Genomic DNA, 25,041 nt, shown 5'->3' on the forward strand with positions numbered 1-25,041 from the left:
TCACGGGGGACCGGATCTCCGCCGTCCCCCGCCTCCCCCCTACGCCGGTGGCGGCCACGTCCCCCCGGGCGCACACGCACCCCTCCTCTCGCCGTTGCCATGGCACCGCTCACCCCCCCGGGTTGCCATGGCGAGCGCGAGCAGCGGGCGCGCGGCGCGGTGGGCGTGGCACACGGGGCGGGCGGGGCGGCGATTGGCCGGGCGGCCCCACGTGACGCGCGCAGGAATGCAAATGAGCGATGGCCTCGCGCCGCCGCCGCGCCGCCGCCTGAGGGAGGGAGGAGGGAGCGGGCCCGGCCCGGCCCCGCCGGGACCCCCGCACCCCCTGCTCCAGGACCCCCTGGCGCCCCCCGGGCCATGGCACAGCCCGCCCGCCGCCGCCGTCTCGCTCGGCCCGGCCCGCAGGTACCGCGCGTGCCGCCGCTACCGGGCCCCGGCGGCTTTGTCTGGGCCTGGAGAGGGGGGGGACGGGGGCTGAGGGGGGGGGGAGGCTGCGCATGCGCACCCACCGTGCCTCAGTTTCCCCATGTGGGTCCGTGGCCCCCGCCGCTCCCCGCCCCCCGTGGGGCCTCTACTTCTCACCCCTTAGCCGTGTCTCTCTCCCTTCCTTTTCTCCTGCGCCCCCTCCTCTGGTTCTGGACTCCGTTATTATTATTACTATTGCCGACCACCCACTATCATATTTCAATACCCCCATGTTATCTCTGACCTCTTATACTGTATCTGACCCCCTTGTCTTCTATCTCACCCCTTGCCATCATATCCCACTCACCATCTTCCACCCTCTTTTCTGATTTTGCGCTATTATTACTCCCACCCCTCACCATCATGTTCCAGTCCCTACTATTTTATGACTCCCCCTTTATTACATCTGACCCCCTCTTTTCTATCCAATCCACACTAGTGTTTTCCACCCATCACCATCATCTTGCATCCACTTATCATTCCCTATATCATTTCCTGCTGCTCCCTATCCTGCACCTCTTTATTATTATTGCTCACCCCATATTCCAGTGCCTGCTGTTATCTCTGATCCCCTATATTGTATCTGACTCCCCAGTGTTATATCTGATCTTCCTCACTTCTATCCAGCCCTTTCATTAGTGTTTTCCCCTCTTTCCCATTAACTTCCACCCCTCCTCTGCTTTTGCTCCATTATTATTATTGTCACCCCATCATAATTTTTCCAATCCCTACTCTTATCTGACCTCCCTCTCTTCTATCCCACCTTCCACCATATCCCACCCTTCACCAGCATCTTGCATCCCCCCTTATTCTGAAGCCCATTTTATTCCCCCCATATTGCTCCATACTGCTACTTACTCTCCCATCTTCCCCCTCTATATCCCATATTGCCCCCACAACCAGTCTGTATCCCCATTCCATCCCATTCCTCCAAGATTTCCCTACCCCCTCATCTCTCTGCCACCCCCATTTTGGACTCAGCTCAGGGAATTCCAGCTCCCCAGCTCTTCCTGTCCTGGCTGTAGAACCCCCGCCACGATCCCCCACCCCAGTGGGTCCCAGTAGCACTCAAAATCTTCCGTTTTTATTATTCTGGGTGGGTGTAATGGTTTGGGGGAGCTTGGAGCAGGTTTCTTCACCTCTGGATCAAAAGTGAGGTATCTCCATCTGACACCCCAAATTACCTGGTGGGGTTTGATGTGGATGAGGACAGGGGGCTTGGACCCACAGTGGGTGGGAGCTGCTGGGGGCTTCCTCAGCTGTGCCCACCCCTGTGGGATTGGCTCCAGATGGGCCTGGTGTGATGCCTGTGTGTCAGTCACTGTGGTAACCCCATGTCAACTCAGTGCCACCCGAGGGGGAAAAAAAACAGGTCCATGGCTGTTTGGTGGGAAAGGTGATGTCTAAAATCTCTCCAGCTGATGGTGGGCATGTGCTGTGGATGCAGACCGGAGAGTGGGAAGTGTCACAGGCCACATGTACTGCCACTACTACAAACACATGGATGTCCCACCCTGTGCTTTGCAACAGTGGCATCTGAGGGGACAAAGACCCATGGGCTACATGAGGCCAAGACATCACTGCTGCCACATCTCTCATCTCTCATGTGCCACCCCACTGGGTGGCCTGGTGGGGTCATGCTGTGGCATGGCCACCAAGGCCACCATCAGTGGTTCATAGTCTACAGTGTCCCACGCTGTTGTCCCTGGTCCTACTGTGGTGGCACTGCAGGGAATCATATGAGTGACATGGGTGGAGTGAAGTGGCCATGGATGGTTGTTGGTGATCATGGAGCTTCATGGCCACCACAGTGGCTATGGTGACAGAGGTGCCACCCACAAATCCCCCTCTCTGGCCCCCACAGCACTGTCCCCATCCTCCTCCTGTCCTTCTGTCATGCTGTCCATCCCCCTCCTGCCATCCATTCATCCCTCTTCTTCCTTCCATCTGCCTTTCCCGTCATCCATTTCCTCTGTCCATTCTTCCTTTCATCACTCCATCCCTCTCCTATGTCCATCCAGCCTTTCTTACATCCCTTCCTCTCTTTTATGTCTTTTCATCTCTCCATACTTCCTCCTGTCTGGTCTGTTCTTCCCTCCATCCCTTGGTCCCTCACTTTCCTGCTTTTTTTCAGCATTTCCTTCTATCCTTGGATCCTTTTCTTATTCTATCCTATCTTATCCAATCCATCCATCATTTCTTCCTTTCATTCTTGTCTTGTCATTCCTTCTGTCTGTTCTCTTGTCCATCCTTCCTTCCATTCTTGATCCCTCCTTCCTTCTGTCTTTCCTGTTCTTCTTGTCTCTTCTTCTTTACTCACTTCAATCTGTCCTTAGATCCATCCTTCTTTCCCTCCCTCCTGCCATCCATTTTCCGTTCTGCCCATCCATCCTTCCATTTGTCCCTCCCTTTCCATCCGTCCTTCTGTCCATCACTTTCCTTCTCCTGTTTGTCATTCTCTCTGTCCTTCCATCCTTCATCCCTTTCCTGCTTCCACCTGTTCTTCTGCCTGCCCTTTCCTAGTTCCATAACTCCCTTGGTTTCTCTCTTTCCTTCCTCCCTTTCCCTCATTGCCTTCTCTTTGTCCATCTGTCTCTTTCCTACTTCACTCCTTCCTTCCTTTCCTTTTGTCTGTCCATCCCTTCATCTCTCTCTTCCCTCCAGTCCATCCTTCTCTCCATCCCTGTCTCCTCACCTCCAACTCTGTCTTCCAGCCCTCCCTCTGTCCAGCCTTCCTTCTGCCCTTCCCTCTGTTTCCGTCCATGATCCCTTTCCCCATTTCCCCTGGGGCACTGACCCCCACTTTGGTGGAGGAGGATGGATCACAGGGTCTCCCATTGTTTTTCCTCTACCCCACCTCCCTCCTCCTCTGTGATTCCAGCCCCCTGTTGTGGACATGTGGTGCCAGGGATACCCCCTCACTCTGTTACTCCCCCCAGCTCTAGTCTGACCCACTTCCTCCATCCTGCCCCGGCCCCACCATGGAGAATGAGCAGCTCCCAGCTTCCACTCCTGCCAGCAGTGCCGGTGGTGCGGCCCCAACGCTCACCAGCACCACGGCCACACGCCCATCCGGGCCCCAGATCTCCGTCTACAGCGGCATCCCCGACCGCCAGACCGTGCAGGTATGGGGCTGGGGGGCACTGGAGGGTTGGGGGGCACCGGGGGAGTTGTGGCAGAGCCCGGGGCCACGTTTCCCCCCCCAAAGGTGATCCAGCAGGCGCTGCACCGGCAGCCCAACACGGCGGCGCAGTACCTGCAGCAGATGTATGCGGCACAGCAACAGCACCTCATGCTGCAGACGGCTGCACTCCAGCAGCAGCACCTCACCAGCGCTCAGCTCCAGAGCCTGGCTGCTGTCCAGCAGGTATGGGCATCCCATCGGCCCTGGGAGTCACTCAGGGCTGGCAAACCCCTCACCTTTGGCTTTTTCCCAAGGCAAGCCTGGCGGCGAACCGGCAAAGTGGCTCCTCAGGGGGCAATTGCACCCAGCCGGCCCCGGCACAGCAGCCCACAGTGAGTTTCTCAGCCTCTCGGCACTCCCCCCAACCCATGCTCACCTGTGCAAGCACCCCGACTTTCTGATACCCCATTCCAGATCAACCTGGCAACGTCACCGGCGGCGGCACAGCTGCTGAACCGGGCGCAGAGTGTGGGGCCCGGGTCATCAGGCATTGCTCAGCAGGCTGTGCTGCTGGGCAACACTGCCTCACCTGCCCTCACCGCCAGCCAGGCCCAGATGTACCTGCGGGCACAGATGGTAAGGGTGGGGCTGGGACATGACGCGCCTCAGCATCCTGATGGGGTGCCCAGGACCATTGGGGTGCCCATCATCCTGTTGTGGGGTGACCAGGACCCACAGAGTGCCCATGGCTGTGCTATGACCCTTTAGGGGTGGTCATTGCTCTGCGTGGCATGCCCAGGACTCATGGGGAGTCCATAAGGTGCCTAGAGCCTGTGGGGTGCCCCCCACCCTCTTGGGGGTCCAAGGACCTCACAGGGTGCCCATCATCCTGAGGTGTGTAGACTTCATGAGGTGCCTTCACGTTGCTGAGGGAACCCAGCCCCTATATAGGGTGCACCCCATGCTGCTGGGGATGCCCAGAGCCCCATTGGGGGTGCCCAAGCAGGTGTTGTTTGCCTTTGGGGGGTGTTGGGACCCTATAGGGTGCCCTCCTCCCCACTGGTGTGCCTATCCCTACCCTACATAGAGAGATACCCATGTGCCACCCTGTAGGAACACAGAGGAGGGACACACAGGGTGTGCCACCCCTGACACGGTGAGCCATGCACCTACTCTCCCTGTCCCCAGCTCATCTTCACGCCCACGGGCCCTGTCAGCACTGTCCGGCCCGAGAGCCCCGCGCCAGCCCCTCCACCGGCCCCGCCACCTGCCCCACCACCCACCACCCCTCAGGTGAGTCTCCCCACCCCTTCCAGGCCCCCAAAATCTGCCCTGGCACCCCTGACCCGCTGCCGTTGCAGGTGCACAGCCTGGCCCTGCGCCCCGCCGGCCCCCACCTCCCTGCCCTGGCCATGAAGCCTCCCGGGGGTGCCCCTCCCCGGGCTGGCCCCCCCCGGGGGCCCCTGCCCGACCCCCCCGCCGAGCACCTCAAAAAGGCCGAGGGGCACGAGGGCCGCACCCATGCCCTGGCCCGCACCACCGCCCCCGCTGCCACCCACCCGCTCGTCACCCCAGGTAAGAGGCTGCTCCGGGGTGGGGGACACCCCTGGGTGCTGGGGGAGTCACGGGCTATTCGCTCCAAAACCTAGTGATGGCCCACACTGCTGTGTCCTGTACATTGTCATCTGCCTGAATTTGGGACCTTGTGGGTCCATCCCCTCACTGGCAGGGGTCCTGCCTGGGAGGGTCTCAGCAACCATAGGATCCCATGGTCCTGTGGGGTGCAGGGGGCTGGGGCAGTGGGGGTGTGAGCCAGGGGACTCCACAGAGTGCTGGAGCCTGGGGTGCTGTACTGGTGTGGCTCCCATAGTTGGGAACCCTCCCTAGGACAGCCTGAGCACAGCTTCCCACATCAGCAGCAGGAGCTGGCAAAGTTGATTGTCTGAGGGCACCAGAGGGAACAGAGTGAGCAGCAGCCTCCTGGAGGGGGATCCTGGGGGTAGATCCCTTGCGGCTGAGGTGCTGGTGATGAGGGGGGATCTCTGTCCCCATTGCTGTCCCCGCAGCCTATGCCCCACTGCAGCCCCCCCAGTTCCTGCAGCAGCCGCCGAAGCCAATGCAGCCGCAGCCACTGCCGCAGCAGCAGCAGCACTTCGTCATCCAGCAGCAGCAGCAGCAGCAGCAACTGGGCCCCCGTGGGCAGCCCCCCTCGGGCCCCCCCACCGCCCCCCAGCTCCAGCCCCTGCCCCCTGCCAGCCCCGGCCCAGCCCCCCAGCCCAAAACAGGGGTCCCCCAGGGAGCAGGGGGAGAAGGCGGCCCCCCCAACGGGCACCCTGGCTGCCACACTGCACCCCGCAAGTTCCAGCACGCCTCGGCTGTCATCCTGCAGCTGCAGCCTGCCGGCCCCACGGTGAGAGGTCCCCAGACCTCCCCCCAAACCTTCATGATGAGGGGCCCCCAAACATCCCCCAAAGCCTTCCCAAGCCTCCCACCAAACTCCCCCCCAGTGAGGGGTCCCCAAACCTTTCCCCAAAATCTCATGGTGAGTGGCCCCCAAACCTCAAACCTCCTGCCAAAGCACCTCCAAACCTCCCACCAAACACCTGCGGTGTGGGGCCTCCAAAGCTCCCTGCAGACCTCCTACCAACTTCCCCCGAACTCTAACAGAGAGGGGCCCCCAAGCCCCTTGGTGGGGGGAGCTCAGGGGAGGGAAGGAGGAATGGGGGCACCGGAGTGTGAATGGGGGATGTTGGGGAGGCAGATGTGTGCACATAGGTGTGGTTGTGCAAGCGCACAATCCCTGCACACGTGTGTGCATGTGTGTTCCTGAAATGTGCATGAGGGCCCAGTTGTCACATCAGTCTGCAGGTGTACAGGTGTGCACGCTCAAGCCACACTGCATGTGTGTACCTGCTCCATGCACACCTGTGCACACAGGTTTGCCCCCTCCATAGCACTTGTGTCTGCGTGTACCTCATCCAGTGATGTGGGGAGCACGCGTGGTTGATCCGTGTGTGTGTGCACATGTGTTTGATCCTTGTATGTCTGACCCATGCATGTGCGTACTGGACCTATACACACGTGTGTGCATAGCTTTGCCAGAGGCATGCACATGCATGTATGCACATGTGCATGTGTGTCTGCTCCCTGCATGTGTGTGCATACTAGCTCCAGGTCCGTGCATGTACACGTGTGTCAGTGCCACATGTGTGCCTGGTCCATGCACGTGAGTGCAGACGTGCTTCCCTGACACATGTGCGTGTGCATGCATGCTTGATCCACATGTGTCTGGTGTGTGCATGTGTATGACACTCATGCCAGACCCATGCACATGTGTGTTTGTGGCAGTGTGTACAGGCGCCGTGCAGGTCTGTGCAAATGTGCGTGCCAGATCAGGTGTGTCTGGACACATGCCCGACTGCGACACACACGTGTGCATGTGCGTGCCCACTCTAAGCACATGCTTGTGTGTGACCCATGCACAGGTGTGCACACTCCAGCCATGCAGGTGCATGCCCCCGTGCCACCTGCACACACACCTGACCCTGCCCCACGCCTGTCCCTGCCACCACAGCCCTCCCTCGGGGTCCCCGAGGGCGCCCGCCGGGACCTGCTGCCCGTGCCGAGGAGCGCCGAGAGCCCGCCTGCCGCCCCGCCGCAGCCCCCCGCCCTCTCGCCGCCCGCCGCCCCCCCGGGCCCCGACACTCCCGAGGGTGAGCGGCCCCTCACGCACGGTAAGCCCTCGCCCTGCTCCACAGGCACCCACTTCACGGGGTGATGCACCCCCAGTCCCCGCTCAGGGGGACATTGAGGCCGGGGGTGCGCGGGGCCGGGCTGTGCTGCGGGGAGGTCCCTCAGCCCACCCGCGTCCAGGGCTGACACGGGTGACAGGGCTGACACGGGTGCGGCGCCCACCGCTGCCGGTGGGAGGGGCGCGGGCGCCTCGCTTCCCACCCGGGGGCGCTGTAGGCGCGGCTCAGTGCGTGGGCCGGGGAGGCGTGGCCACATCTGGAGGCTCCGCCCCAGCTGCGCGGGACGCGCCCCGGGCTGGGGGCGCGTTTACGCCTTTAGTCCCCGCCCCTCTCGGGGCTGCGCTCCGCCCCCAATGGCGGGGGCGAGGGAGGCGGGGTCCTGTGTTGAGGGCGTGTCCGCGCGCCGAGGCTCCGGGCGCGCGCGGCGGCAGCTCCCGCCAATGGGTGCGTGGGGGGCGTGTCCGCGCCAGGCCCCGCCCCCGCCGCCGCCTTTGTCCCCGCTCGGCCCTGGCCCCGCTCCCGGCGCCGCTCCTGCTGCAGCCCCGGCCCGGCCCCCCCGCCATGGCCCCTCCGACCCCCTGAGCGCCCGGTGAGTGAGTGCCGACCGCGGGGGCCCGGCCCGGCCTGGGGCGGCGGTAGCGGTGGCTCTGACCTCACTTCCGCATCCGCCCCCGGCCCCGGTCTGGCCCCGCGGCCCGGGCGAGGGAGAGGCCGGGACAGCGGCAGCCGCCGCCGCCGCCGGACAAAGGTGATGGGGCTGCCGGGGCCTGCGCGGCCTGAGGGTCCCGCCGGGCCGAGGCGGCCTCGAGGGGAGAGGAGCCCGGGCGGGCTAGGGGCTATCAGGCCTGACTGGGCTGTGCTGTGGCTTTACTGGAGTGTACTGGGCTTTATTGGGATCTTACGGGCGTAGACCGGGCCCTGCTGCGGCTTTATTGCCATGTACTGGGGCCTTACTGGGGTAGTTCGAGCCTTTCTGGGGTCGTATTGGGCTTTGCTGGCGGAAATCGGGGCTTTCCGGGCTTGATCCAGCCTTGTTAGGACCTTCCTGGGGGAGACCGGGGCTTTCCGGGGTGGATCGAGCCCCGCTGGGGCTGTGCTGGGGCAGATGCGTCTCATCGGTGCCTTACGGCGTCGCACTGAGGCTTTATTGGTTCTTCCTGGGGTCTCTGGGGAGTGTCCGGACCCCTCCGGTTATTTTGGGGGGCCGTTTAACCCCTTTCCCAGCCCCTCTGGGGCCGCCTGGGGCTGTCTGGGCGGCACTGGTGGCACTGGGAGCGGCAGCAGCTGCTCCCCGTTCCAGCTGTATGGAAATCGCGGCCCCGCGTCAGCGCGGCGTCAGCGCCCGCCCCTCACCCGCGTGTGCCCGGAGCCCCCCGCCCCTCACCCGCGTGTGCCCGAGCCCCCCGCCCCTCACCCGCTGTCCCCGGAGCTCCCCGCCCCTCTCCCCGCTGTCCCCGGAGCCCCACGCCCCTCACCCCGCTGTCCCCGGAGCCCCCCGCCCCTCTCCCCGCTGTCCCCGGAGCCCCCCGCCCCTCACCCCGCTGTCCCCCGCTGTCCCCAGAGCCCCCCGAGCGCCTCCATGCGCAGCCCCGCATTCCCGGGATGACCTCGGGCTCCGGCAGCGCTGCCGCCACCGTCGCCGGCGCCGCCCCCCACAATGGTGAGAACAAACCTCCCCAGGCCATCGTGAAACCCCAGATCCTCACGCACGTCATCGAGGGCTTCGTCATCCAGGAGGGCGCCGAGCCCTTCCCGGTAATGTATCCCACTCTCCAGAGCCGGGGCTTGGGGGCGCTGAGAAGGATCATGCATTTGGAGGGTCGGGAATGTGGTGTACAGTCGGGCTTGAACCCCCAAATCCTCCCCTGCTTCATCATTCAGGAACGGGCTGAACTGTTGCCGATAATCCCACAGTCTGTAGTTTTATCCCAGATTCGGGGCTCTACACCATTACACGTGTTATTGAGCATTTAGTCATTCGGGAAGGGGCTGAGCCCTTCCCAGTAAGGTATCCCGATGTCCATACCCTTGTTCCTGGATTTGGGAGGTTGGGAATGTGTCACCCACCATCGTGAACCCTCAGGTCCTCACCCATCTCACCAAGGATGCCATCCAGGAAGGTGCAGAACCATTCCCAGTAATGTATCTCTTTCTCTGCATCCTTACCCCTGAATTTGGGGGGTTTGGGAATGGGGCATCCAACCAATCATGCCACACACACCCCCCACCCCAAATCCTCCACCCATGTGTGGAGGGCTTCATGACTGACAGTAGGGGAAAAATGTTCCTGGTATGGTATCACCCCTGTCCTTACCCCTATTTCTGGGGCAGAGGGATACTGCGAATGGGGCATCCAGGCCCTTGTGAATCCCCAAATCCTTGTATTTTTGAGTTCCTTATTCTGCAGGAAGGGCCTGAGCCATTCCCAGTAATGTATCCTCCTCTACCTGTCCTTGTTCCTGGATGTGGGAAATTGGGAAGAGGGCTGCTGCATTTGGGGCTTTGGGAATGGGGTGCCCAGACAATCATGAGCCCCCAAATCCTCACCCACATTATTGAGCATTTCCATCATCACCGAGAGAACTGTTCCTGGTAATATACCTGTTGTCCTTCCTGGAGCTGAGGGATTGGGAGTGGGTCACTGACAACTCTGAACCCCCAAACCCTTGCCCTTGTTATGGAGCACTTCAGCATTCAGGAAGGGGTAGAATCATTCCTGGTCACGTACCCTCCTCTCCTTATCCTCGCTTCTGGATTTAGGGGTCAGGAATGGGTCACTTAAAGAGTAGTTAGACTCCAAATCGACACCCATGTCACCATCACCCAGGAAGGTGCAGAGCTGTACCTGGTAACACATCCCCCTCTCCTTACCCTCATGCCTGGATGTGGGGGTTGAGATGGTCCCTGCCAGCCCCATGGCCACAGGGAGGAGTCCATGTGGTGCAGGGGCACAGGTGCAGCCAGGTGTGTTGCACAGGTGGGCCGCTCCTCGCTGCTGGTGGGGGCCCTGCACAAGCAGTATGCGCAGGAGCTGCTGCCGGACAAGCTCCCGCCACAGGACAACACCACCACCACCGACTCGGACATGGAGGAGCCGTACCTGCAAGGTAGCGCCCAGGCCCCCGGCCCACCCAGCCCCCTGGGAGCCCCCTGGGATTTCACCTGGAGTCCCTCGGCTGAGCTGGCTGGTTTCTCTCTCTGGGTGTCCCTCCACGCCCCCCAGAATCCAAAGAGGAGGGGAACCCCCCCAAGTTGAAGTGTGAGCTGTGTGGCCGCGTTGACTTCGCCTACAAGTTCAAGCGCTCCAAGCGCTTCTGCTCCATGGCCTGTGCCAAGAGGTAACCCCTAAAACCGACCCATTCCCTCCTTAGTGGGGTAGAGGTAACCCCAAAAATCCACCTGGGGTGGTGGGAGTAACCCCAAAATTCACACAAGAGTAGAGGTAACCCCAGAAATCCACCTGTCAGGGTAAAGATAACCTGAAAATCCATTCAGCATGGGAGAGGTAACCCCAAAAAATCCACCTAGTGGTGGAAAGGTAACCCCAAAATCTACCTGCTAGGGTGGGAGTAACCCCAAAATCCACCCTCCCCCTCTGGTGGGGTAGAGGTATCCCCCAAAGTCCCCCAGCAGAGTGGGGACTTCTTCATGAGCTATGGTTCTGTGGCAGGTACAATGTGGGCTGCACGAAGAGGGTGGGATTGTTCCACCCAGATCGCAGCAAACTCCAGAAGCCAGGAGGGCCCCCCCACGGGCGGCGCCGCAGCTGCAAAGGGACCCTGCCTCCTCTGAGCAAGGACAGCAAGAAACAGGTGAGGGGGAAAGAAGTTTGTCCCCAGCTGGACATGAGAACTGAGGCCAGGGTTTGTCTCCAGTTGGGTGGGGCTTGAGGCTGGAATTTGTTCCTAGTTTTGGGAATGTGGGGCTTGGGTTTGTCCCTGAATTTTGGGGACACAGGGTGGGTGCTGACACCAGGCTTTGGCCTGAGTTGGGGGGACATTGGGTGGGGGCTAGGCCTGGGGTTTGTCCCTGAGCTTTGGGAATGTGGGATGGGCACTGAGGCTGGGGTTTGTCCCTGAATTCTGGGGACATGGGGCAAGTGCTGAGGCCAGCGCTGCCCCCGCAGCCCCCGGGTTCTGTCCCAGCGGGGTCGGTGACGGCGTCATTGCAGCTCAACCACAGCCAGGAGGATTCCAGCCGCTGCTCTGACAACTCCAGCTACGAGGAGCCACTGTCGCCCATCTCCGCCAGCTCCTCCACGTCCCGGCGCCGACAGGGAGAGAGGGACCTGGAGCTGCGGGACATGGAACTGCCGGAAGTGCACGGCCGCGACCTGCCCGGCCTCAGCCACCGCTTCCTGCCCAGTGAGCCCAGCAAGTGGAACGTGGAGGATGTTTACGAGTTCATCCGCTCGCTGCCGGGTGAGGAATGTCCTGGGATGGACAGGGAGGGATTGTCCATGCCCATGGATGCCTAGAAGTTTGGTTTTGGGAAGGCTTATGTCCCTCAGGACATGTTCAAGTAGGGATCTACTCTAGGATAACCCCAGAATTGTGTATTTGTGGGGAGATTTATTCACAGAGAAACTCCTAAATATATTTTTGAGTAGGATTTACACACAGATAACCCCATACATATATTTTTGGGGATGATTTACTCACAGATAACCCATAAATGAAGGAGAGTCTGCTCACAAACACATGAACATTTTGGGGCGGGGGGGGTGGGATTTACTCAGATAAACCTAAAGGATAATTGAAGGAGGGGATTTACATATGATAATTCCCTAAATACATTTTTCAGGGGATTTATGCACAGAGAAGCCCCTAACTGTATTTTCTGGTGATCTGAGAGGGTTTGCTGATGCTGCCTGTCCCCACAGGCTGCCAGGAGATTGCGGAGGAGTTCCGGGCGCAGGAGATCGATGGGCAGGCGCTGCTGCTGCTCAAGGAGGATCATCTCATGAGCACCATGAACATCAAGCTGGGCCCTGCACTCAAGATCTACGCCCGCATCAACATGCTCAAGGACTCCTGAGGGGGGTGGCCACAGGACCCCATTCCCCCTGCGAGATCCCTGGTCCTTCGGGGAGCCCTGCAGGACCCCTGACCCCCCACGCGGCCCCAGGGAGGGGGCAAGGGGGGGAAGACACTTGTGAGCACACCCTGCCCCCCCCCTTGCCCCCCCAGGGGGTGTAAATAGCCCGTAGCTCTAGAGTCCCACCCCAGTTTGGGGGGGTCACCCCCCCTTTTCCAGCAGGGAGGGGGAGTCCCCACGTGTCCCCCCATGTCCCTCCCAAGTCAGCGGAGCCAAGCAGGACGGTTGCCTTAACATGTGCTCCCTCCCCCAGGTGGGTTTTGGGGCCCCCAGGGAAGCTTGGACTTCCCCCCCCCAAAGAGGGTCAGGGAGAGGTGGGGGGCGCAGAGGAGGCGTCACCCCCCGTTCACACACACCCACACACACTGGGCTGTTTTGGGGGCACCTTAGCAGAGGATGGTGGGGGGCCCCTCCCAGGCAGGTAAGGACCCCCCCAACTCACCCCTCAGCCAGCACGATCTTTTTAAGAAAAGAAAAGGAAAAAAAAATTGAAAAAAACACATGGCCCCACCCCTTTTCCTGTTTTTTGTTTTTGTTTTTAATAAACACTGAAAAAAAACCCAAAAACCTGGGACCCTCCCAGTTTTTTTCACTCCCACCCCCCAATTTCTTCTCATGTAAACTGCGGCAGCAACTTGGGGATGTCCCCAGGTGCTACCCTGGGTGTGGGACTTGGTGTGGGCAATGGGGACAGGGTTACCTGTGTGACCCTGGGCATCCCTGCTGCCCCCCAAATTGGGAGGTGGCAGTGATGTTCCCCTCCCAGGAGCCTGTGGTGAGACACTCACACCTCCAGGTGACCCCCAAGTCCCACTGCTTAGGGGGACACAGGGTCCCAAAGTAGGTTAGGTGGGGAGGGGGACATGGTGGCATGTCCCTGGAGATGGTCTCAGGGGTGGGGGTGACACATCCCTGGAGCTGATGGGCCTGGTGAGGGGTCCTTGGATGTAGCATCTGTATTTCAGGTGTCCCCAGAGCTGGTGGCCATGGAGATGGTACCCACTGTGACATGTCCCCGAGGCTGGTGGCTACAGTGTGATGACCCAGAGCTGTGGCCACCATGGAGCGAGTCCCTGGAGGTGGTGACAGGTTCCTGGGGGTCCCCACGTGGCAACACTGAGCTCTCCCTGGGGTTGGAGGCCACACTGAGGTCTCACCTGAGTTTGTGGTCATGGTGAAGTGTCCCAGGCCACAGTGAGATGTCCCCAGCAGTGGTGGCCACAGTGGACTGTCCCTAGAGCTGGTGTCCCCAGCTGTGGGTCACTCACACCCCCCACCAGGACCAGGAGCCACCACCTTCACCCTGAGACACCAGTGACCAGTGTGTGCCAGTCTTTGGGCACTGTGCCACCCCCTTCCCTGGGGAAACTGGGGACAACACACCTGAGGATGAGCCACAGTTCCATCCTCCCCTCCTGCAGCCCCACAGGAACCAGGCCCCCCACCTGTGTCCCCAGATGTCCCCACGGGAAAGTCTCATCCCAGCATATTTCCCTTCCTCCCCAACCATAACCCCCCAATTTCATTAATTCCTATTTTGGTAATTTTTTTGTTCTGTTTTATTCTCTTTTTTTGGAAAGGGGCTGGGCTGGGGGAGTTTCACTCCTTTTCCACACTGTGAGGCTGTGCCCCCCCAGCTTCTCCAGGAATCACAATGCAGGACGGGGGGTGGAAACAACAGGGAGAGGGACAACTTTTTGTCCATTTTCTCCTCTTTTTTCTTTTTTTTTTTTCTATTTTTCCCCTTTTTTAACAAGGTACCAACTAACGCTAGAGAGGCCTGGCCTGGCTGGGCAGCAAGGAAAATAAAAAAGCCCCAAAATTTGGGGAAAGGGGAGAAAAAAGGGGGGCTAAGTGTATAAGAGGCGTATTTACACAGTATTAACATGCTGACAAAAAAAGTTACAATATTGATATCGTACAACATCGACGGGAGAAATAATGGGGGGTAAAAATAAGGGGATGAGGGGAAAAATAATAGGGGGGTAAAAAATAATAGGGGGGGTTAAAAATTAATAAAAGGTAAATAAAACACCCTGAAAAAAAAAAAAAAAAACAAAAACCAAAGAAACGCTGAGTTAAGGCTTAAAAAGTGTATAAAAAATAACACAGTTAATATCCAAAATGAACCAAAAAGTACAGAATATAGATGAGTTTGGGGGGAGTCCCCCCCGGCTCTATACAGGGGGTATGTACAGGCAGGCACAAGGCAAAGCAGGGGGACCCCCAAACCCCCCAAAACTGGGGCTGCGGAATGGGGGGGCCGTCCCCAGGGGGTTGCAGCTCTGCCTGCAGCTTCGCCTTTAAAAGGGACCCCAAATGAACACAAAAAAAACCCCAAAACGGTTAAAAATCAACCCTAAATGGAGGCGCTTGGGCCCAGAGTCTGGAGGGGGGGAGGTGGTGGGACTTTCCCCCTCCCCCAGCTGCTTTTTGCTCCATCCACGGTTTGTTTTTGGGGTGAATTTCTGGTCTTTAGCAGCACCAAGTTCTTGGCCAATAAATATATATATATATATATATATATATTTGTATCCAAAAATGGGGGGCAGGGCAGGCCTGCCAGGGGGGACACCCCCACCCCTACTGACTTCCCCCAAAGAAACCAAACCGCAGAGATTCAAAGTGCTCTGAAACCGTCTTTGGATGTCACCAAACCTGCGGGAGCCGGGCAGGAGCAAGGCCCAGGCACAGCCCGCGGTGCTGGGGGTCACGTCCTCCTCCTCCTTCCTCCTCCTCTTCCTCCTCCTTGTTCTGGGGGGGTCCTGTCCCCTCCCCGCTTAGATGAGGGAGATCCGTACAGGAATGCCGGGCGACTCTGTCCGCTGCGGCGAGTGCTGGCTGACCAGGTGCTCCACCACCGTGTGTTTGGACATGTGCTTCATCAGATAGGTCTCCTGTGGGGGGCACAGGGGTAAGCAGGGGGCTGCGGGCTGGGGGCAGGTTTTGGGGCATCCCCCATGCTCACCGAGGTGTAGGCACGGCCACACATGCTGCAGCAATAGGCCTTGGCGTGCTTGATGGCGTGTGCCGACAGGTGGATCTGCAGGGAGGCCGAGTCTGTGTACGCCCGGTAGCAGTTGGGGCACTTGTAGGGCTTGTCCTTGTTGTGCTGGCGCTGGTGGGACTGAGGGAACACAGGGAGTCAGGGGGGGACCATGGTGACCCTGTGCCCTTTTCCCCAGGTCCCCCCACACTGACCTGGAGATTGGAGAGCTGGGTGAAGGCCTTCTCGCAGCCGGGGTGCGGGCACTTGTAGGGTCTGTCACCGGTGTGGATTCTGAGAACACACACATTGGGTCACTGTCACCTACCCTTCAACCAGGGACAGTGCTGATGGCATCCACGGGGTCACATCTGAGTGGGGGGTTACAGCGGGCACAGCGACATCAGTGCCCCAGGAGGTGACAGGGGATAAACGAGGCTGAGAGATGGGGTCGGGAAAGGATGAAAAGTGCTGGAAACTGTGAGGGTGGTTTGGATGCTGAATGTGGAAGAGATGGATGGAAAGATGACCACAGTGGGGTCATTAAAGGCGGTGGGTGCATGGGGGCATGGTGAGGATGAAGAAAGCGGTGGAAAAAAGCACAGATGCTGAGATGGCTGAGGAGATGGCTGAGATGGTGGGACCAATAAAGGGAATGGAGATGATGAGCATGGTGGCACGATGGTGAATGTGGTCAGAAAGAAGATAGTAGAGACAATGGAAGTACCAGAGACTATGAAGGTGGTGGAGGATGAGCAGAGTGGGGATAATGAAGGCTGTGGAGTCAGATTGGCATGGTGGGGATGATGAAGGTAGTGGAGATGATGAACATGGTGGAGCCCATAGAAGTGCTGAAAATTATGAGTGTGGTGGGGATGATAAAGGCAAATGCAGACAGTGTGGGGGGAAATCAATGAGCACAGTGGGAGTGATGAGTGAGATGGAGACTATGAAGGTGCTGGAGATGATGGGGGATGATGGTGGAGATGATGGCAGCAGGACCAACAAACAGAGCAGGGCCATAAAGGATGTCAGAAGAGATTGGTGGGTGTGGGGTGCCCACCTGCCCCCCTCCCTGGACTGTGGGAACAAGTGTCCCCAGCCCCTCAGCGGGGCCCTCACCGGGTGTGCTGCTGGAGGTGGGAGAGCTGGCGGAAGGACTTCTCACAGTAGGAGCAGTGGTAGGGTTTGACGCCCAGGTGGATGCGCAGGTGCTGGGCCAAGTAGGAAGCATTGGCGAAGGACTTGGAGCAGTGGGGGCACTTGTGGGGCTTGGCCTCTGTGTGCGACTTGGAGTGGATCTGCATCTCCGACTTGGTGAAGAACGTCAAGGGGCAGACCTTACACCTGGAGGGTGTGGGGGAGAACCCCGCAGGGACCGGGCTGGGGTGGGGGGGCTCCCCGCCATCGCCCCCAGCCCCCTCAGCGGGCGAGGGTGTGCCTACCTGTACGTCTTGCCCTCTTTGGCCGTCTCCCCTGAGGCCAGGATGGGGTAGGGCACCACCAGCACCGGCGGTCCCGAAGGGTTTTCCGCCTTGATCTTTTTCCGGCCCCGCTCAGCCTTGGGTGCCCCCAGCAAGCCGTGGCCCTGGATTGTCTTGATGGAGTCGAGGAGGGGGGGGCTGGTGATTCCTGAGATTAGGGTGGGTGAGGAGGCGATGAGGCGGCTCTGGCTGGTGGAGGTGGGGGTCGAGGGGGTGGTGGTCCCCGTTCCTGGGCTGGATTCTGAGGTGCTGACGGCCGGTGCACGGGATGCCAGCCCCAACCCTGGTGGGCAATGTGATAAGAGTATTAATCTTGAGGGGACCCACATTCCCCTCTGCCCCCCAGACTGGCGGGACCAGCGGTGGTGTCTGTGACAGTACCTGTGACAGTGCTGGTAGCTGGCCTGGCGTGCAGGGCCACATCAGGCTGGGGCACGGCCTGGGGATGCAGCCCCGGCACCTGCTGCAGCTTTGGCAGGGACATGATGGACTGGCTGCTCTCAGCAGGTGAGGGGGGCACCAGGAGGGGCTGCTGCGAGGCCACCGAGGTGGGAGGCAGGTGTGGGGGGCGGATCTTCTCCGCCATCAACTGCTCCTTGATTTTGTTGATCAGGACCAGGTTGTCCAGCTGAGGGGGGAGAAGGCAGAGAGGTGGGTGAGGGCAGAGAAACTGGGACCCTTGGGACCCCCAGCCTCCTCGCCAGTGTTCTCCACATCCATTCATCCTCCCTTGTCCCAAAACCCCAGTGTAGGGGACTTACCTGGCTGGGCATGGTGGGGGGGGGTGGCCAGAAGTACGGGTTGTTGAAGCGAGGCTCCGCCATCCTGGGGAGAGAGGGATGCGGTTATGGGCCATCACTGGCTGCCACATGGCCCCTCCACCCTTCCAGCTTGAATCCCCCAAAACCATCACTCCCCCAAGAAGTAAAACCCAGACTCTGAGCAGGCAGGGAGCAGGTGGGGCGGGGGGGGCAGGACTGGAGAACCCCCCGAGCATCTTCCCAGATGAAAATTCCTGTAGGATTAGGGGGACACCAAGCACCTGCCTGCCTCCAAGACCACAAAACACTGGTGAGCGCACTAGGACGCAATTTGGAAAAGGAGGAAGCTGAAATTTGGGGAAAACCCCCAATCTCCTGAGCTCTGGAAGTATTGCTCCCATCCAGGAAGGGATTAGAGGTGGACGGGATGCTGCCATGGGAGAGGGTGAGCACAGCAGCACACTGAACCCAACAGCAATCCCAGCTGAATCCCCCATCCAAAATATGCCTTCAAAGCCAAGTGAAGTGCCTGTGACACCCAGGAACAGCTCAACAGGAACACCCAGAACCAGCAGGGCTGGGAGATTTATTTAGATGCTTGAAAACATTGGGAAAATTAATTCTATATCCATGTTTGGGTAATGGTAAACAGCTGAAAGGGAACAGCAAGAGGATGGTCCCAGCAGAGCAGCCCACCATGACCAGGCATCACCATCCCAGCAAACCCCATTACAGGGGCATGAGGGTAAGCATCTGTAGGACCCCAAAGGGATGCATGGGACTGGGGCCCCCGGGCGCTCTGGCTCCAAAGCAAACCAGGCCATGGCCAGGATTCCAGGAGAAACTAGAGCGATGCCTCCAGGAAAGTGCATCCCCAGAAGCTTTGGGGCAGGATTTGGGAACAATGAACCTTTCTCTTCTTTCTCCTCCTCCTCCTCACACTCGCTGCCCCAGGTTTCAAACACACTCTGAGCTCCTCAAAGGCAGGTGGGCAGCACCCACAGAAACGGAATCCTGTTCCCACCAGAATGTAACATCCCAACAGCCACCCCAGCCTGAAGAAGCTGTGGGATGGACCATCCCCATTTTGGGGGGAAACCAAGGCAGGGAGAAGGAACCACCTGCCCCTTGCGCTACAGAGCAGCCTGGAACAGGACGAGGTATGTTCCAGGGCATCAAGGAATGGGAGCAATTTCTCATGGCACACCTCAACCCCATGGCCTGTCCAGGACACAACCCAGACATCAGCTTTGGGAATTCCCCTTCCCAGTTTTGAACCACTTGACCACTCCAAGTCACCTCCTGACTGCTTAAGCACCAAATTTTAGGATTTTGAAGTGATAGCAGGGCCGGATCCCAGTCACACAGGCAGAGACAAAGTCCCGCTCCATGCCACAGAACAGGAATTCAGGAATTCACTGGGGATGTTAAATGCACCTTCCCATGCATGGACGCAGCCGCTGCCAGCTATTTTGTGTAATTATATATGTACCCACAGGCCGCCCACAGCATGCATTTACCCACTGGCTACGTATGTGTATGTGTACGTGTGTGTGTGTGTGTACACACATGTATAAGATCTCTTGGGATGATGGGCACAGGATGAAGGACACTAGTGCCAGCGTAAGGGGCTGGACACCAGGAACCAGGGACAGAAGTGGAACTGGCAGTAGGGTTGTAAAGAGGCAGGCAGTGAGCAGGAGCTCAGGCAGGAAGCCTCTGAGCCCCCGTGGCATGACCAAGCACCCCTGCACCAATCCCCCCACCCCAGAGCAACCGTGGGAAAACAGGAAACCGGAGCTATGATTAGAAAAGGGTTTTTTGGAGCTGATCCCCCATCTCAGCAGGTGCCCTGTGACCTCTGTCCTTCCCATCCATCCATCTGTCCATCCTTCTCCCTGTCTCGATATCATGCCGGGCTCCAGCGGAGCCAGCAGCAGCACCCACACAGATCAAAGCCCCCGAACCATCGCCAGGACACGGCACCAACCCCTACACCAGTCCCAGGATCCTTCCTGCAAAGCTGGAGGGGGCTGAAAAGGCACGAAAGGTATTTTGGGGAGAAAAGCATAAATATCACATGTTTCCCCACCCCCACCCAAGCAGGGCTTACTAAAGAAATGAGAAATTATTTGTAAAACCACCACACTCGGAGCTGGATGAACAAGAGGGAAGAAATGGTCAGTGTTGCCAAAATAATTATAAAAATCCCTGTTCCTGTCCCGATTTAATGTTACAAATTGTGCGGTGTTTCGTCAGAAACGGCGTCCCTTTCTCTGGGGCTAGGAAACGGAGTGGGAGGGGGAAGAAAGCAGATGGAAAAAAAATATATATATATATATAAAAACTCCCTTTTCTCTATTCTCAGCTAACTATGAAAAATGGAAGCTGACATGCAGCAAAGGTGGAAAAAAAAGAAAATCCATTAAAATGGAAATTATGAAAGGTAGGGAATGCTGCGGCACGTCTCCCCCCAGCTCTGCAGGACACAGGGGGTAGATAGGGCTCCCTGTGCCCCCCAGCTTTTGGCTTGGCAGGGGGAACCCCTCTTGGGTAACATCTCCAGTGGCATGGGATCCTATGGGCCAAACCATGGTGGGAAGAGCCTCTGACATCCTCCACAGGGACCAGATTTGGCTGCTGAGGGGTTGTCAGGGTCTATCCCCAGGGACAAAGTGGGTGCCCAAAGCATGGTGGAGACCCAAGCAGCCCAGCCAGAGGAGAGGAATGTGAGAAGAGCAAGCAGGAAGATGCACAGAGCCCCAAAACCATGGGCTGAACACCTCAAATTCCCAGAACAGCACAGTACCCGGCATCATCGCTCAGCCAGGCCAAGGGGGGAAGCAGCAGCACCCTAAAAAGAGACCAGAAGCCTCCTCGCCTCCACACCCATGGGGAAGGAAGAGCAGGAGAAGCTGGCAAGCCAGGGCTGGGGGTGGCAAGGGGAGAGCGGGGGTGGTGGCAGCGAGGGGGCGGCAGTGTCAGGGCCGTCAGGTTCGGCGGTGATTGGTACTCACAGGGTGGCCTCTGGAGCCAGGTGGGCGCAGCTGCCTGGGGAGACGTGTCGCTGAGGCTCCAGATTGATGGGAGGTAGATGATGGCACGGGTGGGCACGAGCTCACTAGAGCCTTCCAACTTCCTACCCAACTGCCGCTAAGTCAAGCTACAGTTCTCTAGGGAACGCCTCTACCTTGGCAGCCCTCTCTGTCTCGCCTTCGCTGAAATAAAAAGAAACAAGAGATTTCTTTTCACGGCACAGCCGAGAGAAAAGGGGCAGCTCCCAGGGACCGGCGAGCGACCACCGACCTGGTACAGCCTGAAAGTGGGGGGTCTGGGAGGCGAAGGGAGGGATTTGGGGTGACCAGAGCAGCACTTGGTAGCTAAACATGTCCTCAACCAAGCAAGACATCAAGTTTGGTGTCCCCAAGTATCCCAGCAAGAGCACCAGGGCAGAGCTCCCACCCTCCATGCCAAGCAGCGAGCGCAGGAAAGCCGGAGGTGGCCAGAGACGGCGCACTGGGGAGAACCAAGCTGGGGGATTGATGCGCATTCCCCCACCCAAATCTCAGCACGTCCTTCCCAACACAGGTCAGGCCAGGGATGGTGACACTGGCCTGGGCATGTCCCTGTGCCAGGGAACCCAGCTCTGCCTTGCACCATGCCTCAGTTTCCCCCTCAAAACACAGGGCCCCTGTCCCCTCTTAAGAACAGGTTTCCCTGGGGTTCACCTGGAGCAGGAGAAGTTTTGGAGGGAAAGCAAATGCTCATCCACAAAACCTGCGTCCCAAAGTCACCAGGGTAGGAACTGGCATCTAGCACTCTCCTCAGGGAATGCACATCTCTCCCTAACCAAATTGTCCTCATCCAGGAGGGATTCACCCCAAGGCAGAGGGGGCAGAAGGCAGGCATGGCTGCGAAGCAGGAACGCCGGGCGAGCCCCCTGTGGCTCGAGGAGGGGGTGGCCCGCACACCACAAGAATTCACCCAAGATGGAACCAATTAAACCCCCGGCTTCCGCCCCCCGAAGGGCCCTGGGCTGGGGCTTCTCCTTCTACATTTCCAGCAAAACCAACCCAAAATGAGCCCCCGGCCTGGACCAAGGGTCCCTGTGCAGGAAAAGGGATGCACGGGGCAGGGTGAGAAGCCAAGAACCAGTGGCAAGTGGGAGGGAAGGCAAAGCTGTGCTGGAGACCCCCACGGGGTCCCCAGCTGTGGGGTGGAGGAGGGGGGACCAGGGTGGCAATGCTCCCAAAAGATGGGGGCCAAGGCAGTGTGACCCCAAATCCACAGTTTGGGTCCAGTGACCCAGAAAAGGGGACCCAGGGACACCCCACAGGGAGACCCAGAGCCCATATGGTGACACACCAGACACAGGGGACACATGCCCCACAAAACACTCCCCACCCTGGGAAGTCCTGCTCCTGCAGACCCCAAATACAACCCCCCTCCATAAGAGACCAGCAAGGCACCCTGCAAGGCAAAGGCAGCACCACAATCCAGCCTGGCAGCAACTGCCCACCCCTATCAGCACAGGGGTCACCTATGGGTGACAGCACGCAGGGAAACCGAGGCACAGGCAGGGGATTGCCCCGAGGAGAGAGTAAGAGCACTGGATCCAACATGCACTTGTGACATTGCGCCCAATGACCAGAAATCCACAATTTTAAGGGAAAAAGCGGAAGGTGGGGGGGTTGAGGGTGAACGTTATTATTTTATGCATATAAAGGCACATTTCTTAAAAGGGAAATATCAAGAGGTCACACATACGCCGGGAGCAGGGTCCCCTCCCTGCACAGGGGGCAGGTAAGGAGTCCCTCACACCCCCAAAATACCCAAAAAAAATACCATGCCCCCGCTTATATAGAAATACATATGTCCACATATAATATCTGGATTCCAGTGTGCATATATATATTATTTTTATAAGCACACATATAATGACATGCATGCACATTGTTACGTTAGCTGCTATTTTAAGATGTAAATGTATAAAAAAGCAGGGATTTTTTTCTCCCTGTGATCCCCTCGATCCAGCCATCATGCCCACCTCTGCGAGTACTGGCGTTGCTTCCCCTTATCCGCGTCCATCTCCAGCTCTAGCTGAGACCGGGTGCTGCACGTGGGGCGTTTTTCTACGGGGGGACAAGGAGGAGGACAACTTCACACACCCCGAACCCCCCGCCAGCCCCCGGCGCGCGAGATCCCACAGCGGAGGAACAAAAGCGAAGCGGCTCCGACCTACCCGACCCGTGAGAACGTGGGGTTTTGCCTGAAAATAGAGAGAAAACAACAAAAAAAAAGGAAAATAAAAAAGAATAATAATAATAATAAAAAAAAAAAAAAATGGGTTTTTTTATAGCCCTGCTCTCCCCCAAGCTGTTGGGAAAGCTGAGGGATGGGGAGCTGGCTGGAAAATTGGGGGTGAAATCCATCCCCTCACCCTAGACCCTCCGCCTCTTGGCAAATCGCACACCATGAGGGACTTAAAAAACTTTTTTACCTCTCTGCTAAAATATCACTTTATAATCTCAAAGGCCTCGGGCTTGAAGCCGCTTTCACCTGCTCCATCCTCCCTGGGTTAAAAAACCCGACTGCTATCCGAAGGACCGCAGGCTTGGGGGGGAAAAATAACCCAACAAGGAGCATCCTCCAACCTTGAAGGGAAAAAAAGAAATCAAAATTATCAGATTCATGATTCCTGGGTTCAAATCCATCACTGTGGCCACGCCGGCTCTAAGCTGCCCCCCCAGGCCCCCTGACGTGGCCGGGAGATTATGAATGTATAAATAGTATATTGCTAAATATATGTTGGAGAGGGACAGACAGACCTCTGGGACACAGCCACAGAAATTTGGGTCCCTCGCTAAAGCTGCCGCATTCCTGCCAAAAATGCCATGAAAAAAAATATCTCCCCCCTCCATTAGACCTTCCAGCCAGCGAGACCACTTTTCTAGACAAAACCAGTTAATGCAGAAAACACTGAAGAAAAGGAGGAAAAGAGGAAGGAGAAAAGGAATTAAAATGGTGAAAATTATAATAATGGTGATTATGAGGATGGTAATGATAATATTCAGTCCCTGCACTGCTTCTGTCACCCCCTGTAAGCAAAAAAAGTCAGAAAAAAGCCAAGAATGCATAAAAAAAAAGCAACCCCCCCTCCAAAACATGCAACATCCACAAAAATAGGTACGTTCCGCTGCAATTAACTTTTCCATTAGACCATCCAGAGGGAAAGAAAAAGGGAAAATTCTGGTAAATGGGTATTTTCCTCGATGTCCCCCCCCCTTTCCCCCCTTTTTTCTCTTTTCCTTCTTCTTCCTGCGTGGAGTGGGGGGGTGGCGGAATAATGATGGTAATAATGAAAAAAAAGAGGTGGAAAAAGGCGAAGTTTGGTTAAGTGAAGTTGAAATTCTCAACCTGGGAGGGGATTTGCGGGGGGGGGGGGTGAGGTTTGACAGACAAAAAGGCCGGGGGATGGGGGTGGAAGGGGGGTTTGGGGAAGGGGGGGGTGGCCCGGCTGGGTGCTCCCCCCACCCCCCCTCCATCCGCCGCCTCTCCCACATTCTCAGACGTTTTTATTAAAATTCGCAGACAAAAGGCAAACAAAAATGGCAGCCCCGGCTTATTTTTAAAACGCTAGGACGGGGACGCCATGTTCTGCAGGGCTGAGGGGAGGGGGAAGGGGGGGTGAGGGGGAAAAAAGGAGGGAATTTTTTTTTAAAATATTGATTTAGATGAAAAATGAATAAAAAGCAGCTCGAAGAGTGGGGGGAGGGGGGGGAAGTGTGTCAAGGTCCCCCTTTTCCCGCTCGCCCCCAGGGTGCGGGGGGTTTCGGGGGGTTTTGAGGTGTTTTGGAGAGGGGACGGGGGGGTGGAAAGGGAGGGATGAGGGATATAAAAAAAATAATAAAGCGAGGGGGGGGAAGGTAAAAAAAAAAAAGACACTTCCTATACCGACAGCCATGGTGCCCCGCCGTCCCGCCGGCTCCGCCGCACGGAGGAAGATGGAGCCCCGCGCCGTCCCCCCGCCGCCGCCCCCGCCCCCGGCCCGCCCGGCCCCGCCGCCGCCACCGCCCGCCCAGGGACGGGCTGGGCTGGGGCACCCCGGCCCGAAGGGGCTCCCCGGGACCTGCAGCCCCCGAAACCGCCGCAGCCCCAGAAGAGCTCCGCAGAGCTCCGCAGCCTCCGGTTCCCTCAGCCCCGGGAGGGGTCCCCGATGCCCGCAGATCCGCAATCCCTCTTGGCTCCCCAAAACTCGTCAGCTTCCCAAACCCCCTCAGGCCCCCAAAGCCCCCTCAGCTCCCCGTTTTCCGCAGCCCGTTATGGCTCCCCAAAGCTCCGCAGCCCCTGGTTCCCCCAGGCCCAGGAGGAC

General features: G+C 58.3%; 2 protein-coding genes across 14 annotated transcripts; one reads left to right on the plus strand and one right to left on the minus strand.

The window, feature by feature from the left end:
• The first annotated feature begins 266 nt into the window (after window positions 1–266).
• On the plus strand, window positions 267–13,005 carry PHC2 (polyhomeotic homolog 2). Of its 6 annotated transcripts, none has more exons than XM_086860352.1 (15): window positions 267–405; window positions 3,405–3,590; window positions 3,674–3,832; window positions 3,904–3,981; window positions 4,064–4,225; window positions 4,778–4,882; window positions 4,951–5,164; window positions 5,656–5,999; window positions 7,164–7,323; window positions 8,903–9,096; window positions 10,319–10,448; window positions 10,565–10,679; window positions 11,012–11,153; window positions 11,468–11,762; window positions 12,224–13,005. In XM_086860352.1, the coding sequence occupies exons 2-15, from the start codon at window positions 3,447–3,449 to the stop codon at window positions 12,376–12,378; spliced, it is 2,397 nt and encodes a 798-aa protein (XP_086716478.1). In that variant the 5' UTR covers window positions 267–405; window positions 3,405–3,446; the 3' UTR covers window positions 12,379–13,005. The 6 variants fall into 6 exon arrangements, with proteins under 6 accessions (XP_086716478.1, XP_086716480.1, XP_086716477.1 ...); XM_086860354.1 differs by having other exon boundaries at window positions 11,513–11,762; XM_086860351.1 differs by having other exon boundaries at window positions 10,319–10,447; window positions 10,543–10,679.
• Window positions 13,006–14,319: 1,314 nt separating this feature from the next.
• On the minus strand, window positions 14,320–24,714 carry ZNF362 (zinc finger protein 362). Of its 8 annotated transcripts, none has more exons than XM_086860363.1 (11): window positions 24,624–24,672; window positions 22,912–22,938; window positions 22,717–22,801; window positions 20,687–20,887; window positions 17,670–17,733; window positions 17,290–17,536; window positions 16,870–17,191; window positions 16,547–16,771; window positions 15,640–15,718; window positions 15,407–15,565; window positions 14,320–15,335 (listed from the first exon to the last, which is right to left on the minus strand). In XM_086860363.1, exons 5-11 carry the CDS (start codon window positions 17,730–17,732, stop codon window positions 15,219–15,221), a joined length of 1,212 nt encoding a protein of 403 aa, XP_086716489.1. In that variant the 5' UTR covers window position 17,733; window positions 20,687–20,887; window positions 22,717–22,801; window positions 22,912–22,938; window positions 24,624–24,672; the 3' UTR covers window positions 14,320–15,218. The 8 variants fall into 8 exon arrangements, with proteins under 8 accessions (XP_086716489.1, XP_086716490.1, XP_086716488.1 ...); XM_086860364.1 differs by lacking the exon at window positions 24,624–24,672 and adding an exon at window positions 23,170–23,247; XM_086860362.1 differs by lacking the exon at window positions 22,912–22,938 and having other exon boundaries at window positions 24,624–24,714.
• Between the last annotated feature and the right edge of the window lie 327 nt (window positions 24,715–25,041).

Source organism: Cyanistes caeruleus, chromosome 22 (genome assembly GCF_971803275.1).
Source record: "Cyanistes caeruleus chromosome 22, bCyaCae1.hap1.1, whole genome shotgun sequence".
In the NCBI taxonomy this organism is placed as follows: Eukaryota; Metazoa; Chordata; class Aves; order Passeriformes; family Paridae; genus Cyanistes; species Cyanistes caeruleus.